The sequence below is a fragment of the Protopterus annectens genome, chromosome 5.part0 (assembly GCF_019279795.1).
Source record: "Protopterus annectens isolate FY-2018-M chromosome 5.part0, PAN1.0, whole genome shotgun sequence".
In the NCBI taxonomy this organism is placed as follows: domain Eukaryota; kingdom Metazoa; phylum Chordata; order Ceratodontiformes; family Protopteridae; genus Protopterus; species Protopterus annectens.
Window position 1 is genome coordinate 771,429,008 of NC_056735.1, and position 19,090 is coordinate 771,448,097.

The 19,090-nt window shown below is 42.7% G+C and overlaps 1 protein-coding gene across 3 annotated transcripts in view; it reads left to right on the forward strand.

Annotated features, from left to right (window-relative positions):
- Nucleotides 1-19,090, forward strand: part of ATM (ATM serine/threonine kinase) — a 3,174,581-nt gene that overhangs the window by 1,915,480 nt on the left and 1,240,011 nt on the right. For all 3 annotated transcript variants that reach the window (XM_044072618.1, XM_044072619.1, XM_044072620.1), the window contains one exon: nucleotides 17,821-18,055. In XM_044072618.1, the coding sequence (XP_043928553.1) occupies nucleotides 17,821-18,055 (235 nt within the window). The remainder of the gene's footprint in view (nucleotides 1-17,820; nucleotides 18,056-19,090) is intronic.

A 19,090-nucleotide genomic window follows, 5' to 3' on the forward strand; every position in this document is an offset into this window, starting at 1 on the left:
CAGATGCAAACGTCCCAGAGGCAGATCTCACGCAGCCCCAAGGCTCTTACAGGCCTAAGCAGTGGGGCGCTCCTACCTCCAAAAGTGGAGAAGACAAATCACAACCTTACAGGAAACAGTCCCAATGACTTACCTCTGCCAGATCTAAGCACTTTTCTTTTGGCAGCCCCCTTAGGGGGAAAACTAGCACTTTTTTCACCAAATTGGCAAATGATTATCCAAGACAAATGAGTCTTGAACATAGTGTCCCAGGGCTACAGGTTCCATTTTCACACCCTACCAAGGGCAAAAGGTATGCCAGACCTGCCACACAATCAATGGGTAGAGGCACAAAAGCAGATTATAGCCCTCATGGACATGAGGGCCATTCATCAAGTACCACAACAAGAGCAGGAGCAAAGATTTTACTCAAGACTTTTCTTGGTGCCCAGAAAGGACAAAACCTGGAGACCAATACTGGACCTGTCTATACTAAACACGTTTCTGGAGGTTCCAAAATTCAAGATGTTGACTCTACAGCAGCTACTGCTCATGCTGGGCAAGAAGGCTTGGCTCGTAACTTTGGACCTAAAAGAGGCATACCTGCATGTCCCAATCAGACAATCCTGCAGAAGATACCTCATATTCATAGCTGGCTCAATGCACTACCAATTCTTTGCACTGCCCTGTGGCTTATCTACTGCGGCCAGGGTCTTCACAAAATGCCTGGCACCAGTAATTGCATTTTGCAGACAAAGAGGAATTCAAATATATCCCTGCTTGGACGACTGCCTTATTCAAGCAGAGAACAAAGACATTCTTCTAAAGCATCTGGCGTTTGTAAAAAGATTACTAATTTGCCTAGGGTACACAGTAAACGAAAAGAAATCAAAACTAGTACCCTCTCAAGAGATAATATTCCTGGGTGCAAGCTTAAATACAACTGCCCAGATGGCTTATCTCACGCCAGACAAACAAAGGCAACTGACTTCTTACTTCAAAAAGTTAGCAACAAAGACCCAGTTATCTGCAAGGAAAATCCTTCAGGCCTTGGGCTTCATGGCATCCTGCATTCTGCTAATTCCATATGCCAAACTGCATATGAGGAAACTACAATGGTATCTAAAAAGTGTTTGGACTCAGCATTGCCACAGCCTGGAGACAGTAATTACCCTCATTCCATGCCTGCAACAGGAGTTTCGATGGTGGGCACAGGCCTGTCACCACAACAAGGGTCTGCCATTCACTTTACCCACAGCCAGACAGACACTGACAATGGATGCATCAGATTATGCCTGGGGGGCTCATATGGCAGGAAAATGTATTCAGGGCACATGGCCTGCAAGCCAGATGCATCTTCATATCAATCAAAAAGAGATGCTAGCTGTTCAGAATGCCCTGACAACTTTCAAGGATCTACTTCATCCAGGACAGCTACTGATAAAGATGGACAATACTACAGTCATGTGGTACATAAACAAGCAGGGAGGCACACATTCCTACCCCCTCTGCAGACAAGCAATGACCTTGTGGGACACAGCATTGACTTATCAAGTTCACCTGCAAGCACAACTCCTACCAGGAAAAACAAATACTCTGGCAGACGAACTAAGCAGAAACCTCATGGATCCCCACAAGTGGAAACTGGATCCACAAGTCTTCAGCATGATAACAAGGAAATGGGGATGCCCAGACATAGATCTATTTGCCTCCCCTCACAACTGCCAATTACAGAGATTTTGCACAAGGATTTATCACAAACAAGCATGGAAAGTGGACGCCGTATCCTTCAGCTGGAAAAACCTAACAGTATAAGCCTTTCCTCCACTGCCTCTCCTTCCTTCCCATGATACTCCTAAAGGTCAGACAAGAGAAGCCAAAAATGATTCTGATTGCACCAGACTGGCCACGCCAGCACTGGTACCCAATCCTAAAGAGCTTGTCTCAAGGTCCAGCATGGATATTGCCTCAAACTTCTCACTTGCTGACCCAACAAAACAATCCGATCCTGTACAGCCAACTCAGGACCCTAAATCTGGCAGCATGGCGGATAATGTAGCCATTCGGAACACTCCTCTTTCAAAAGCTGTTATGGATGCTATCTTGGAGGCCAGGAGGCCCAGTACCAGAAAATCTTATGCAGAAAAATGGAAGAGATTCTGTGCTTGGAACCAGGAGCAGGGCATTGACACGCATGTACCAACCATTCCTCAGATTTTACAATACCTAACTGAGATGCTGGACAAAGGCTTTTCCTTCTCATCAATTAAGATTCATGCCTCTGCCATTTCAGCACACTACAATACGGAACCACCTATTTTTTTTTTCATCCCTTAATAAGGCAGTACCTCAGAGGGGCCAAAAACATCAGGCCTCCAAGGAGAGCACCAATTCCGGCATGGGACCTCAATTATGTCTTGGAAAAACTCACACTGCCTCCTTTTGAGCCAGCCTCAACAGCTGATATAAAATTCTTATCCTGGAAAACAGCTCTGCTCCTAGCAATAACCTCTGCAAGATGAGTCTTGGAGTTACAAGCACTCATGGCTGTGGAACCTTTTACCATTTTTCATCAGGACAGGGTTTCTCTGAGGACAAACCCAACATTTATGCCTAAGGTGGTGTCCAGTGAGGCCCTCAACCAAACAATTCACTTACCCACCTTTTATGCAAACTCACAGAACAAGGGTGAGAAAATTCTGCATTCTTTGGACATACACAGACAGCTACGCTTCTACTTGGACAGAACTAAAGCTTTCAGAAAGACTGAGCAACTTTTAGTGTCATATGCTGCAGGATCACAAGGAAAGGCTATCTCAAAACAGACAATTTCTAAATGGATAGGTCACTGCATCCATTTCTGCTATTGTCAGCATGGCAAATCAGTGCCTAAGGGCATTAGGCCTCATTCTACCAGAGCATTAGCCACTTCAGCAGCCTTCCTCAGAGGAGTACCAACCGAAGACATCTTAGAGGCTGCAACTTGGAGTTCAGTGCACACTTTTACAAAGCACTACCACTTACCTCTTTACTCTAAATCCAGAGTAGGCTTTGCCACTGCAGTTCTGCAGGGCCTTATAGCCTCTCCTAATCCTATTTAGCTCTGCCACCTATCCTCAGCTTTGGGATTCAACCCAAGAGTAATGACTGCAACAGTGAAACACGATGAACATAGTACAGTTGTGTATCTACCATAAATGTAGATGTTCGAGTGTATTCACTGTTGCAGTCCAGGTTACCCTCCCTCCGTCCCCCTTTCTTTTGCTGGAGTTTATCTGTACTTCTGTATTCTATACAACCTATGTGGTGTATTTGCTTGTAGATGAAGGAAATGTTACTTTAGTGCATGTATGATTATTGGCATAACATTTTTAGCCTACCCTTTTGGGGCAAGAAAAACTGAAGAAAATGGTCTTGGCTGCATCTTTTATACCCCTAGCGCACTGACATCTGGGAAGAGGCGACAGCAACCGACGCCGGACCAGGACTTTGGAATTCAGGCCGACTGTGGGTAGCCTGCCAGCAGGATAACCCAAGAGTAATGACTGCAACAGTGAAGACACTCGAACATCTACATTTATGGTAGGTACACAACTGTACTTTCCCTCTCCTTGAGTCCTTTCATATTATCTGAATGCTTGGATGCTGCTCCTTTTAATTCTTATAATCTGTTATTATTCAAGTCAGTATAATTTGTAAGTGTGGCATTTATTTTGCAGATTTCCATGTGGATGCGATCTACATTTTTTCTAGGGTGTCTGCTACATTTTCATCTGGTGCTGCCATGTTGTATTTGTCATCCTGTCATAATTCCTTGGCACACTCGTGTTTCTAATGCTGGTGGTGAATTTCTTCCTTTCTTAATGGCTTTTCTCCCTTTTTAGTAACCTTAGCACTCGTGCGTGACCGTCAGTAATAATACCACTAATGTAGCTAATTCTTCCCGAATTTTACCATTACTAATTTTTCTACACCTGAGCATCAGTCTGCTACCATACCAGAGTTATAGTTAAGGTGCTTGTAAGCATATAGATATGAAAAATAAGACAAAATGATGAAAGGCATGAAATAAATTGTAGTTTTCTTTCATTTGTAAAGTAATTAGCTACATTTCCAGTAGTAGATGTTTCAGTGAGACACATGAAATGCACAGGTCAAAGCAGTAAACCACGAAAAATCTGAACTGTGTGTTTTGAGTGAAGTTTACAAAGATTCTTTCATGCATCTGCAAAGTTACTAGCTGTTTTTTCCTCATTACCACTTGTTTTTACTTAGAGACGAGTTGTCTGTAGGTACAAGCAATTATTCAAGAGGCCTCTGAACACTTTGTACTGACAGAAATGTACAAGGTACAGTGTAATTAATGTTTAAATGTACTTTTGCAAGCAGATCTGTGAAAGTAAATGAAGTCTGAAACTGTGGGAAGTGAATAGGTTATATAAGTAGTTTCCTTCCCAGCAGCCTTAATACTTTAATACATTTCAGTTTATGTCAAGGCATCCAATACATTTTTTTCCCTTAGGGCTAAAAGTTAATGGTTAGTTAAACCAAGCAAGGTGTTTTCACATGTGGGAGGGCAGTAAAGTTAAGAAAAGAACATGCAACAGTCAGTGTAAATAGGAACATGGTCTTTAACATGCACTTTAGCACTGGTAATTGTTATTTTAGAATAGTCAGTGCCTGTGGTTGCAGCCACCAGTTTTGGGCAGCAGCTCTTGTCCGGAGGGGTAAACTTCATTTTTTTTTTTAAATGTACATAGTTTTTTGTGTTTGTTGTATATTAAAAGAGAAAGGGGGTTCTGAAAATCTTTTTAGTTTATTGTTTAAGTGTTATTAAAGCACAGAGTCTTGAAAATGTGACGGGTTCAAATGTGGATGAAAAGAAGCAACTGCATAAGAGATCAGCTTGCCAGATATTAGTGAGTACATGTAAACTAAATGTTTTAAGTACACATTCAAAAGAGTTCTCATTGGTAATAGATGAGAATAACAGCTTTCCGTCATAATGGCTACTTTGCCTGTATTATGGAATGTACATGTTCATAAAGATAAAGACAAAAAAGCAAAAGGTATTGAATTAAAATATTAAGAAATGCAGGGTGCATATAGCAATTTTGCAGGAGATACCTTTGTAGCGAAATAAAAAGTGCAAAAAGACCCAGCCCAAGCTAGTGTATTCACTGTGTAATATCTTAAATCTCCTGCAGTTGAGGCTCATGGGGTATATGCATATAATCTCTTAAGGGCATAACAGTGTTTCATCAACACGGCTTCTGAATTCTCATGATTTATTTTTACTTTTTTGTTTTTGAAGTCTTTATAGGTACATGGATAATAGTCATGTAGAGTATTATATTCATAAATAATCAAAGTATTCTTAGGACCAACTGTCGTAAAGGAATTGAGAAAGTGGAATTTACCATTTGGGGTGACTTCAGGGAAGGGTATAGAAAATAAACATGAGGGAGCTGTAATCTAATTGATAAACTGGCAAAGGAGTCAAGATACTGGGAGCAAATAACTAGAGAAGGAAAGGCAATAAAAGTGGAATGAAATCAAAAAGAATCTGGAGTGCACATTAGAAACTGCCTTCCCTACCATGGATTGATTAAGAGTATAGGCAAAGAGAAAGGGATAGAAGAGTACTAAGTGAAATATCATCTCTGATAGTGTTTGTTTTTAAGTGTTGCATAGAAGGAAACTACTGCTAAAATGGGATAATTGGTAGGATATATGAAACAGTACTTAATAGCTGTAAGGATCCGTCACAGGAGATTAGAAGAGAATGAAAACAGTTTGGAAGAGCAAGTTACAAAAAAACAGTGGAAGGACGACAATATGTCTTCCAAGTCATGCAATAAAAACATGAAAGATTAGGAGTTTTTCTTAGAAGTGTTTACATAGATATGTGTATAAACCAGCCAGGCTTCAGAGAATTTTCCTCCGGTAGATAGCAAATGCTGGAGGTGTGATGGGAAAGATGTTACTAGGAACATGCTTATTTTGTGGGGGATGTGATGAACTAGCAGATTTTAAAAGTTCTGCATAGAGTACTTTGTTAGGAATATTGTGTGGAGCAAATGATTGTAACTGAGGAAATTATTTTGAATTACCTAAATATGGTAAGGCTTTACTAAATTTAATTGGCTTGCAAAAATGCAGTTACTGGAAAATGGAAATTAAAATATAAACCAACTGTAATTGAAGTACTGAATGTTGTAAAGGTGATAAAATAACTGGAGGTATGGTTATTAAAAAGGGAATGAGCAGATTACATAGAAAGGAATTTTGTGGGGAAAAAGACATGCATAATTATGTTCGGGAGGAGGAATATAGTTTAAGGAAAGCAGGAATTGAGCAGTTGATGTAGTCCTGGAGTGAATGATTGGTAAAAAGAAAACTACGTTTGCTTGTCTTTTCGGCTTTTCCTGGTTAGGGGTCGCCACAGCGGAACTCCGGTCCGCTAATGATTGGCAGTCGATTTTTATGGTGCCGAGTTGCCAGCCAGATGCCCAACCTTCAACGAAGGTACGCCAATTCATGCATGTCTCTCTGAGGCCACTATGCTGCATGAAATAAAGTATTGTATGTATAGCAATGTATAGCAATGTTACTGTGCAAACTGTGATTTAATACAGATGTTAAGAAGCAGTAAACAATTGTAATTTTCCCTACTTGATAAGACTGATTGTTACTGTTTGATGTACTTATCCTTGTTAATCAAACTGTTTCATTAATCTAATTTCTTAATTTCATTCTTAAGTTTTCATAAGTTTAATAAGTGTAATGATCTTTCTGTGTAATTCTATTTTTTGAGCTTTTCTCCCTGAGTTTCACTGAAAGTTGGCTATGCCAAGTTGGACTTTCCCAATTAACCCATGGAAATAAAAAAATGTTTTTCTTTTCAAAATTTGTTCCTTATAGAGTTCCAAGTTCTTTCTCCAAGTGAGAGTGTCTTTTTGTGAAATGCATTGTATTTTTTTGTTACTGGAAATAAACCTTTGTTTAAATTCTAATTTTTTCCCTTACTCTTGTGCATTGTGTACTAAATAATTTAGGTGTCTAAAGATGTCAGAGCATTCAAAATTAAATAAAAGAATGTTAAGTTAGCAGAAATGTATTTCCATTGTAACTGAAGAAGGTTTAGGAGATGTTTTAGTTTGAAGCTCTTCTTCCAGTTTAATGGTATTTCTGTACTATCTAAGTCATGGTCATCTTGTAGCACCCTCCTCTGTACGCATTTGTTCCTTGTGCGGCAAGAGCTTGCCTGTTTGTTCACAAACTCTAATACATTTCATATAGCCCTGGTATGGTTAGAACCCATTGGCTGTTCATTCCTCAATGATGTGAAAGTTGGCACTGAAGGTAGACTGTTATTCTTATGCAGGTGGTTCCTACTTAACATCCTTTACTGTGCCACATCTGGGACTTGTGTTAATGCTTGTTTGGTGGAAGTGCGCATACATGAATGAGTCATTGGAAAGTGAGCTGAGCCTGATACAAAGGTGGTTGCTGAACCCTGCAAGGGCACCAGTCATAGCCCCATCTGAGTAGGTTTGTTGGCAGTTGTTGCACATTTTATACCTTTTTTGTCAGCTAACTCCTCCAGAGTCTGGGCTTGATCATCTGGATGAAATTCAGGGTTTTAGCCTTCATTGTCAACAGAGTTGCAATTTTAATGACCTCATTAAACTAATCAACAGTGTTCCTCTTCTTCTGAAAACTCAAATGAAAAAAAAAATACTCTGCAATTCAGATAAAATGAAGATTCTGTTCAAAATGAATCTCCTTTTTAAGTTAGCTTTTCATAAATTTACTCAAGTTTTTGTGAAAAATTCAGCTTGCTTTCTGTTACTAAACAGCTTGAGGTGAAATGTTTTCCCTTGTCAATTAAACCTGAAGAGAGAGACAGTGATTAAGTTGACAAAAATAAAGGGTTTTACAGAGAAGATGAAGCCTCTAAGAATGTTGAATTTGCTAATTCTCCATTACTAATAGGTGAGCATTTTGAAGAAAATCAGTTGTTTAATGGGTTATCTTAGCCTTTGTCTCTCCCTCTTCTTCTTTTTCTACTTATTAACAATTGCTGATGGTGTGATGGGAAAGAGAGAGGAAACTCACTCACACACAAGAGTATTAATATCTATGCGGTTACCGAGACGTGGTTTAAAGCAGCAGAGAGTACCTTGGCTATGTGAAGGTTTCAGTACCTTCCATACTTTTAGACTAGTAGCTGCACAGACAAGGGATAAAGGTGGAGGTGCCTCTGTATGCATCAGTAAGAACCATACTTCTAGGGTGGTAAAACAGGATGACGCGCTGGAGTTCCTCCATGTGTAGATCACCACAGACAAAATCCTGTACCATATTCTAGCCTGCATTAGGTCACCATCCATGTTCCAAGAAGCTCATAATGCATACTTGGACCTACTGAAGACAGCACCTTACTCATGGGAGACTTTAATTACCACTGTATAGATCAGGAATCCTACATGGCCTTCAGAGATTCCTAGAATACAAACAACATAAATACAGACAACCTTGAGCAAATAGTGAATACCTCCACTAGAGGCTCCAACATATACTGGATCTCATGCTCACAAATATGGGAGAGTGCTGTATTCCTCCCCAATTTTCTTGATCTCCCTGGTAAGTCCAACTATAAAGCACTCTCTTTCGAAATCAAAATCAGCTCTGTAATCTTACTAAAACCAGTAACAGGAACTATTCCAAGACAAATTACCAGTTCTTAAGTGTTTTTTTCAAAATTCAATGCTCATCCAAACCCCAAGAACACACCAGCCAATGAAGAATTGCTCTCAGAAACTTTGTACACCCATGTCAATGGCTGCATAGAGGCTGCTGTACTTACCCAGAAGTAAGCCCAGCACTAGCCCCAGAAACAAACCACCCTGGTGTCATGCCACATTTAACAGGATATAGAATAAAAGGAAAAAAAATATGGCAAAAATAAGAAAGGGTAAGTCCCATAAAGATAAAAAACTCTCTCATCAAAGTAAATAGGCAACTATGAAGGCTAATGAAGTCTAACAAAGCCAACTTTAAGGTTAGGATATCCTTCCAAATGAAAGATAACCATAAGACCTTCTGCAAGTAAGTCAGAAACCTCAAGGGCAGCACACAGCAATGTGCTGAACTGGAGATTAATGGTGGTTAATGGTGACACATCCATGGAGCCTGCCAATATGGCAAATCTATTAGCAGACAAATTCAGTTCCCACTTTACCCCCCCTCTCACCCCCAACCCCCCCCCCCATTAATACCCTCAAACATAACCCATTCAACTATAGCTAGGGAGCATGTACTGGCTACACACTAAAGCCAAAAAACATGTCCCCAATAGGCCCCAGTAACATCCCAGGATGCCTCCTGAATAGTCAAAATTATAACTTATCAGGACCCCTGGAGTCATTATTTAACTATAGTCTTAAAACAGGCATTTGATGTTGTTAATCTTCTTTCCATTCATCACTGATGGGTTTGGTTCCTAGCCCTCGGAACCGAGTCAGCCTATTACCAAACTCGCACCAGCCAAAAACTCTCGAGCTAAGCTTCTCTACCCACAATACCCTTCTCCCTGTTACCTCAGGTCTCAGTTGCCATGTAGCCATAAAGCCACGTTTCAGCCGAGCTCTCAACTAAGTGGAAACTTTTTTGATATTTGTGTAAAACATTTGTGAGCTATAATTCTTTTCCTGTCGAATTACAGTAGTTTTAGATATATTTCTCTCTCTTTCTGCTCACTGGTAACCTTTTTCAGTACCATTGTTGGTACGGCCCTTTTCTCCTTAACGTTGTGGTATTCCTTGAATAGCATAGTTGGCGTTCCTTCCCTGTTCTTTCTACTCTAGTTGGTGTGTTTTTTGATATTGGATTTCTTGAGATTCTCTGCGTGTGTTTAAATCCTTTCTGTCTTAGGAAATTAGTTTAATTCTTTCTGAAGTTTTTAATTGTTGTGCTTACTTCTCAAGATGTCGGATAAGAAGGATACATTGGGTTTCAAGCACTGTACCTCGTGTAATGGTAAACTACCTAATAGTGACTCTCACGATGATTGTGTTTATTGTTTGGGGGTGCCCCACCTTTCGGTGCAGCCTCCTTGTTGGATTTGCCAAAGTTTCAGTCAACACACTCTCAATGAGCGCAAAAACAAACTCATTTTGAAGGGACTACTTAAATCTCCCTTTTCAGAGGCCCTTTCTGCGCTGGAGATCTCAACCACCTCCTGTGAAAGTTAAGAAAAGGCCCAGTTCAGTTCCCTCTTTACCTTCGGGTGACCAGGATAAGTCTGTGAAAACCAAAAATTCAAAAGTTATCCTCAGCATAAATCTGCCTCCTCGGCACCGTCCGCGTATGCTACGAGCACTTCGACCATTGCTATGTCTGTGCCAACTTCTTCTCCGGCTCCGATACTTCCTCCGGCACCGACTATAGACCTCACCTCTTCTGCTACGACTTTGGCACCTGTGGCTATTTCGGCACAGTGCACGCTTTCGATGCCTATCTCTGTAGTGATGATTGAACCTCCCATTTCAGCTCCGAGTGTCCCTTCGGCACCGAGCTCTATTACAGCAACACTGGATTTGACCCCACTACTTCCTGTCTCTAAACTCGAGACATCGGTGCCGGCAGATCATGCACCACAGACCCGCTACTCTCAGTCCATTGACCTGTTCTTAGGTCAAGTGTATAGCCTGTTCTTAGATCGACCTGACTTCCCGTCGGGAGTATCCACTAGGTCCACCAGAAGCCTTTCAGAACTTGATGTGGTGTGTCTTGTGGATCAGCAGTTGTCAGGCAGGGGGAATTCCCATGCCTTCCAAGTCCCATCTTCTGGCAGGACTTGGGTTGACCTCTCCATGGACTCCATCCTATTCTCCTCCTTTGACCATCCCGGTTCCGAATCCTACTTCTCCGATGTCCTTCTCGGAACGCCCCATCTCGGCGCCTGTAGTAGACCTGAGGCTCCGCGTCTGTCCCTTTGGTCTTCAGTTCCTGCTGAACTGGTCCTTCCTCAATCTCGTGATTGGACAGTGGGCTCCTCGGTTCAGGGCATGGCTCCGTGTGGTCCTTCAGTTCTGTCTTCGATGCCAGTAGCCTCCTCTGCACCAATCTGGCTTTTGAGGCTCCATCCTCTGGAGCAGGTTCGATGGAGCGGGGTGTGACCCCAGTTCCGAGGTTGTACTTCTCGGTTCCGGGCTCCCATCCCTCTTCGGGCAGACCTGCTTTCAGTGTGATGGAGAGGGTTGTCGCTTCCGGAAACATTCCTCCGACGTCAGAACCCCAGTTTTCTCCCCCTGAGCTATAGCTGGCACAGACCACCTCCCCAGGCACTGGGCAGGGAAGCCCAGGAAACCCCAGTTCAGGGTTCCCACTCTTCCGAGTCCTCCTCGGACGCCCCCACTGAGGAGCCCCCATGGAAGAGATTGTGCAAGAGGAAGCACGTTGATTCACTGGAGGAGTCTCTAATAGAAGACATAGATTATGATGATGGTGAGGGGTCCCCACAGTCACCCCCTGATAATGTCTACTTCGGAGACATTCTTGAAATGTTAAAGCAGAGGGGTAACTGGAAGCCCTCAAACCCTTCATCTGAGGAATCTGTGTACCTGCAGTCTTTCCCGTGCCTGGTCATCTACCTCGTGGGTGACCCCACCTGCCGACGAGCTAGTCCAGCTTGTGCATCGAGCATTGAAGAACCCTGACTCTATTGATTTGATCCCTCTGACAGCTGACAAAATTCTTTCCCCTCCCAAGGACAACCCACACTGGTCCAGAGGGTTACCAGTTGACATTATGGTGGTGGCGGGGGCCACAAAAAAGGATCTGGCTGAAGAGAGTCCTGCTGTCCATCCGCCCAACAAGCAGTCCCAGGCCATGGACAGATTGGGAAAGCGAGTATTTGCATCTGCGACCTTTGCCATTCGGTCCCTGAATTATTTGGCACATTTTTCGAAAGAGACTTGATTTCAGAACTCTCTGGAACACTCGCAGGACAGATGTCTGACGTGGTACGGGACAAAGTTGCTTTACAGCTTGCTACCCTGGAATCGATCTCCAACTCTTCCATGAGGTTGCTCTCACATGCAACCGAAGGGGCAGCTAGAGCTGCGGGTTCAGGCATTATGAGGCATCATGCCTGGATGCGCATTTGTGACCTAGAGGATCCCTTCAAGTCTTCCTTTATGAATGCTTCCTTTGAAGCATCTTCCCTTTTTGGTTCCAAAGTAAAGGACACGCTAGCCAGGTGTGGGGAGGATGGTAAGACCCTTTCTGCCGTAGGCCTTCATTTTTCCAATCCTCAACGGTCCTTTTCCAGGAACCAGAGGAGTGGGAAGATGTGGCATAAAAAATCTCAGGGTCCTTTCTGTGCCACACGTGGTGATGATACCCCCAGAGGCAGAGGGGCAACAACTCCAGAAGATGCCCATATAGAGACCGAGGGGGTCCACGTAACCAAGGCTGCAGAGACTGTTTCTCTGGACAGTCTTACCAGCGCTCTTGAAGAGCTGCCCGATTGCTTGCCTCTGGAAGAAGTCGGGGGTCATTTCTCTCTGCACCAAGCTGCCTGGCACTCTATTACCACTGATTATTGGGTGCAGAGTATAATTACCAAAGGTTACACCATTCCCCTTTTTTCTTATTCGAAACTTCCAACAAAACTTCCCGATGGTCCACCCAGTCAGAGGGGAGAGGCAGCTTCAGAAATAGAAAAGCTATGCCAAAAAAGAGTCATCCAACCAATCCCACCAGACCAGTGTGGATCCGGATTTTACTCAAGATTCTTTTTGGTGCCAAAAAAGACAGGGGACTGGAGACCCATTCTGGATCTCAGCAGCTTGAACAAGTCTGTCATCCAAACCAAATTCCAGGTGGTCACGGTTCAGTCCATTCTCCCTTTTCTGAGGAAGGGCGATTGGATATGCTCGATAGAGCTCCAGGATGCGTATTACCATATCATAATGACAAGCGCTCCAGGAGTCACCTTCACTTTCGGCTAGGAGACCATCATTACCAGTTTCGTGCTTTGCCACTTGGTCTCTCTACAGCCACCAGAGTGTTCACAAAGTGCATGGCACTGGTCACAGCTCACTTGAACTGCAAGGATTCCAGGTGTTTCCATATTTGGACAATTGGCTCCTCACTGCCCCCACCAAGCATCTTCTGGTAACAGCCCTACTATACACACTTTCTCTGGCAGAGATTTTTGGGGATAACTGTGCACTGGGAGAAGTCAAACCTGGTCCCTACCCAGCAGATAAAATTTATTGGAGAAGTCTTATTGGAGCAGTCTTTAACACCCGGTCCTGTCTGGTGTCGCTCCCAGAGATTGAGGCTTTAACTCTGGGTGATACTCTGTGAAAACAAAGTCTCAGTGATAGAAGTTCTTCAGGCCCTAGGATCCATGGCAGCTGCAATCCCAATAGTACCTCTCGCCAAGCTGCACATATGAATTCTCCAGTGGCTTCTTCTTTCTCAGTGGTTCCTGAATCACCACCCTCTACATTTCCAGATCCAGATAAACAACTCCTACAAACAGGACCTTCTTTGTTGGATGAGGCCAGACAGAAGTTTGGAGTCACCCTTTTTAGTCCCCGCAGCCCAAGGCCATTGTGACCATGGATGCTTCCCTGATCCTGATGTGGGGGGGCCATTTCCAGGGAAAGATGGTCCAAAGCACAAGGTCCACTTTGGAGGCCAACCTGCATATCAATGTTCTGGAGCTGAGAGCGATGCTGTTAGCGTTGCAGGCATTTCATCCGGTTCTCCCTTCCGGGACAATTGCAGTTCAGTCAGACAACATGTCATTAGTCTGGTATATCAATAGGCAAGGAGGAACCAAGTCCTACACCTTGTGACAAGAGGCCATGAGGATTTGGCAGTGGGTGATAGCTTCCAACCACTTTCTGATAGCAATGCACATCCTGGGGATTTCCAACATGATTGCGGACAAACTGAGCAGATGTAGTTTCCTGCCCCACGAGTGGTCCCTCAATCTTGACGTGGCGACAGAAATTTTCAGCCACTGGGGCCAGCCGTGCTGCGACCTTTTCACCTTTCCATCGAACAACAAGTGCAGCAGCTATTTTGCCCTATTCCCCCCAACGGGGGAGTCCCCGAGGGATGCCCCGATTCATGATTGGCCCACGGGACTATTTTATGCTTATCCCCCCCCATTCCTCTGATCCCACAGTTCCTAAAGAAAGCTCATCAGTTGAAATGCAAAGTGCTCCTCATAGCTCCTTTTTGGCCACGACCGGTTTGGTTCCCCTTTCTTCGGCTTCATCTGGTATGCCCGCTATGGGTTCTGGATTCTCTTCCAGACCTGATTGCTCACCCCCAAGGGTTGAGCCATCTGAATCTGTCCAGTCTCAAGCTGACAGCTTGGTTTCTTCACTTCCATTAATTGCCAGGCAGGCTTATTTCACCTCACTTGTTCAGGATATTATCCTGGCCTCTCATAAACCGTTCATCAGACGACTGTATCAAGACAAATGGAAAAAGGTCTCTCTCTGGTCAAAGGATAACATACTAGATCCGTATTCGGCTCCGGCCACAGCAGTTTTGCAATACTTGTCTAAAAATTTTTTGGAGGGTGCTGCAGCCTCTACCATACAATTTCGAATTACCATAACGGGCTGGACGGTGGTACTCTTGTCTCACCACAGTTATGTAAAACCTTTCTCAAAGGAGTTTCACACATCAGGCCCCCTGTCAGACAGCCTGTAGAGCCATGGAACCTCACGTTAGTTCTACAGTCTTTGACTCAACCCCCCTTTGAACCCGCAGCGAAGTGTGACCTGAAATTATTGTCTTTGAAATCTTTGTTTTTGGTAGCCATTACGTCAGCCAGGCAGGTCTCAGAGCTACAGGCACTGTGCATCAAAAGACCCTATTTGGCCTTTCACAAGGGCAGAGTATCACTCTGGATTAATCCATCTTTCCTCCCCAAGGTTGTTTCTGACTTCTCCATCAGTCAGTCCATTGACCTACCAGTGTTCTTTCTGAAATTTTTCTAATAAAGGAGAGCACTGCCTACATTCCTTGGATGTGCACAGATAACTGAGATTTTATTTAGACAGAACTAAAATTATGCCAAGTCTGACCAGCTTTTCATTTCCTTGTTCTGGACCTAGAATGGTAAATTCTGTATCCAAGGTTACTTTATCAAAATGGCTAAGGGACTGCATGCCGCTTCTCTTACTCTTCCACAAAAGTACCTATGCCACTGGTTAAAGGTCATTCCACTAGCTATATGGTAACATCTGTTGCTTTCCACTCCAGGGCTTCTATGGGTGACATTTGCACAGAAGCCACTTGGGTTAAACCCCACACTTTCATCAGTCATTACAAATTGGATGTGGTCTCCAGAGGGAGAGCTGCCTTTGGCTCTCTGGTACTCAGGAACGTTCTTCCATAAGGACCATCCATGTGTCAAGGTAGCTTGGGATTCTGTCCCATCAAGGATGAATGGCAGGAAGATTAACATCAGATAAAGAAATTATGTCTTACCATAACATTCCATTTGTGTTGTTCATCTTCTTTCGTTCATCACTTCCCACCCTCCTTCCCCCTCCAAAGGCTCCAAGGTCCAAGTGATGTCTTAGGGCATTTGTACAGAAGGGACCTCTGCTTTCCTGGTCTATCATGGGTAAACTCGATCTGAGGTAACAGGGAGAAGGGCATTGTGGGTAGAAGCTTAGCTCTAGAGTTTTTGGCTGGCTTGGTAATAGGCTGACTCGGTTTAGAGGGCTCGGAACCAAACCCGTCAGTGATGAATGAAAGAAGATGAAAAATACAGATGGAATGTTATGGTAAGACATAACTACTTTTTTTGCCACATGATTGTGACGGTCATCCCCCTTCATAACAGAGGACCTATAACAGATTCCCCAAACTACTGACCCATTAGTCTGACAAGTATTTGCAAAGCCATGGAAAGAATTATCATGGAAATTATCAACAAGGACATTGCTTCCCTCCAAACACTAGCTCCATCCCAGTTTGGTTCTGTTAAAGGAAGGTCATGCTTACTGAATCTGGAGGACTTCTTTGAAAGGGTCACTGAGACAATGGATGAGGGGAAAAGTGTATTTACTGCCTACTTAGATCTGGCTAAGGTATTTGATACAATACCCCCCTCTGGCATTATCAACAAATTTATACAAATAGGTAGAAACCCCTTTATAACATGCTGGAGAACTAGCTTGCTCGCTGATAGGACCCTGAAGGTTTAGAATTTGTGAGGCCTCCTCAACAAAGAGGCAGGTCACCAGGGGAGTCCCCCAGGGCTCTGTGCTAGGCCCAGTCTTCTATGGTATCTAGTTCTCTGATGTCAAAGACAGTGTCAACGGCCTCTGGCTAATAAGGTTTGCAGATGATTGCAAACTGGGAGCAGCCATTGGATCCCCTCAAGACAAGAACTCCCTTCATGAAGGTCTATCATGAAAAGCTTGGTGTCATAGCCATCGCTTAAAACTCAGTACCAAGAAATGCATTAGAATACCTTTTGGGAAGTCTGCCACCCTGGGTAAACTGTGTCAATTATAAAATACCCTTACTAGCTGATTCACATAGCCCTCAACTAGCTTGTGTCCAAGGTAGTCAAAAAATCCTTCTAGATTGCTCAAGTTATAAGAAAGGGAGTGGCATCTAGGTCCAGAGAGGTCATCATACCACTGTACTTAGCCCTCATCAGGTCCATCATAGAGTATATTGTCCCTTCGGTATGTAGCAGAATATACACATGCAGCAACTGGAACATCCACAGAGGTTCCTTACAAAGAGAATACAGTCAGTAAATGCATTGTCCTATGCTGACCGCCTCAAATCCTCGTCTCTTTACTCAGTGTTATAGAGACTTCTGAGAAGTGGTCTTTGCCTGGTATACAAGGTATCCCTAAAGCCTCTTTTGATGATCTTTTGCACATCCACAAAATAAACAGCATCAGAACTACTAGATTAAAAGACCTATTTTTTTCTTGCAAAATATATATGACATGTTAGAGAGACACTGAGGATGAGAACCAGGCATCTTTACACTAGACAAGAGTTCTGTGATCTATTTGTTACTGCCAGGGTGTCTCATCATCCCAGTCATTCACCTGTGGCTGGTGGCAAGTGGTAGGGGGAAGGCAAACTACCAGATTTGGTAGTCTGGCCTACACACCCCATAAAAGCACTACCCACTCTTTTGGCAGCTCTGAGAGCTCTGCATGTGCTGCTGACCTCAGAGAGCTTATCTGCATGTGCTGTCTAGGCTGCATGTTTTTGCAGATGGGCAGTGAATGCTGAAAAGCTCATACTTCACGAGTGAAACACCTAGTCCTCCTGATAGTTGTCACCACAGATAGGCAAACTATTAAGGGTGCTCATTCTCATTCTCCCTTGCAAGCTTCTACATGTACATGAGCAAATAATCAAACTCAGGTCACTTGCAAACTTGTCATGGCTTTATCCCTCTACACCATGGAGCTGGTTTCCTTCTGTTCCATTTTCTGTGCTGTTATTGAATTGTACTGAAGTTGCTGTACCACCCTAAGAAGGAATATCTGTTAAAATAACTAAATGTGATCATCCTATGAGTGACAGAGAAGGAGTTCAATGTGTAACGTCTGGTATCTGAGTATTCCGCAAGGAGAGAGTTATGGTAGGTATTTATCTAACCATTATTTGAATTTTAGTGTAGTTAGAAAATATGAAAGTTAAGATCTAAACTCCATCTGAGTTTAGCTGCTTAAAATAAAAAAAATGTATGAAATGAAAAAAACCTAAACAGTACAGTTTTAATCAAACTTATTTTAAATTATTTGTCTGCAGGCCTTTCTGTGACATTGCATTGAAAGATGTTTATTGTAAGTGGCAAAAACAGTTGCATCTTTTGAAGGATAGTGATTTCAATTTCTTGGAGTCCGTGTTAGCACTGAGAACTGTGATTCTGGAGACTTTGCTCGAGAATGAAACAGATGACGCCTCCAAAGACAGTATTAAGGATATCCTTACAAAGCACCTCATGCAGTTGTCAGAAGTGGCACGGACAGCAAGTAATACTCAGGTAAGGATGCCTGTTATGTTTTTTTATATGAACTAGCAGGAATTCAGCAGTTTTAAAATTCTGTATTTATTCGATTGTCTATACATGAGTAGGCTATTCAAGCTATAGTATCTGAAAATGAATGGGTATGCCAGATCAGAGCTGGGAAAATCCCATCAGTAACTCACATTTTGATTTTATGAAGAAGGTTTATAGTGTCTGTTTTTATGGTGGGGAAAAAACAATTTTTTTTTTTTTTTTTTTTTTTTTAGTATACAGTTTTTAATAACTTTCATTGCTGTGCTATAAAAGCAATGCATTGTTTCTAAAGGAGAATGTTAAGTAATCGTACTTAAATGTCTTTCTTCATCTATGCATCAGCCACATATGAATGTGCTTAGACACGAGTTCAGTGGTTGTAGAAGTTGTCTAGGTCACTGTTTTCCTTTCACGGCAGATACTAACAAAAGTGTTTCAGTTAACAAAAAAAAAAGTATATCAGAGGTGTAAGTAGTTCAGCAGTAGCCCGCATTGTGCTGTTGGTAAAGCTGGATTTTGCATACAGTGTAAATCTCTTTTTATCCATGTACTAAGCAGACTGTAGCTGTTTTACAGTAGACTAGTTAATTTTAAATAGACACACACACACACACACACACACACATATATATATATATATATATATATATATATATATATATATATATATATATATATATAGATTCATTTTATAATCTTGAAATACTGAAATGTCGAATTTCAGTATCTCAAGACCATAAAGGCGAAACCACAAAACACTGACAGCCCAAAACCGCGAAATTTGAAATCCCGAAGATGCAGCATACACCACACCACAATACCCACAGTACAAAACAAAAAAACACAAAAACATAACACCACACATCCACAAACCTACACTACAAATAAGCAGGGGGGCAAGACTCCCTGCACCTCCTACTTAATATACTAACTCCGAGATCGCACAAGCAGAAAAAGAAAGTAAACACACACCCAGACGTTCTACAGTCACTCACGCACACACACATCACACTAACA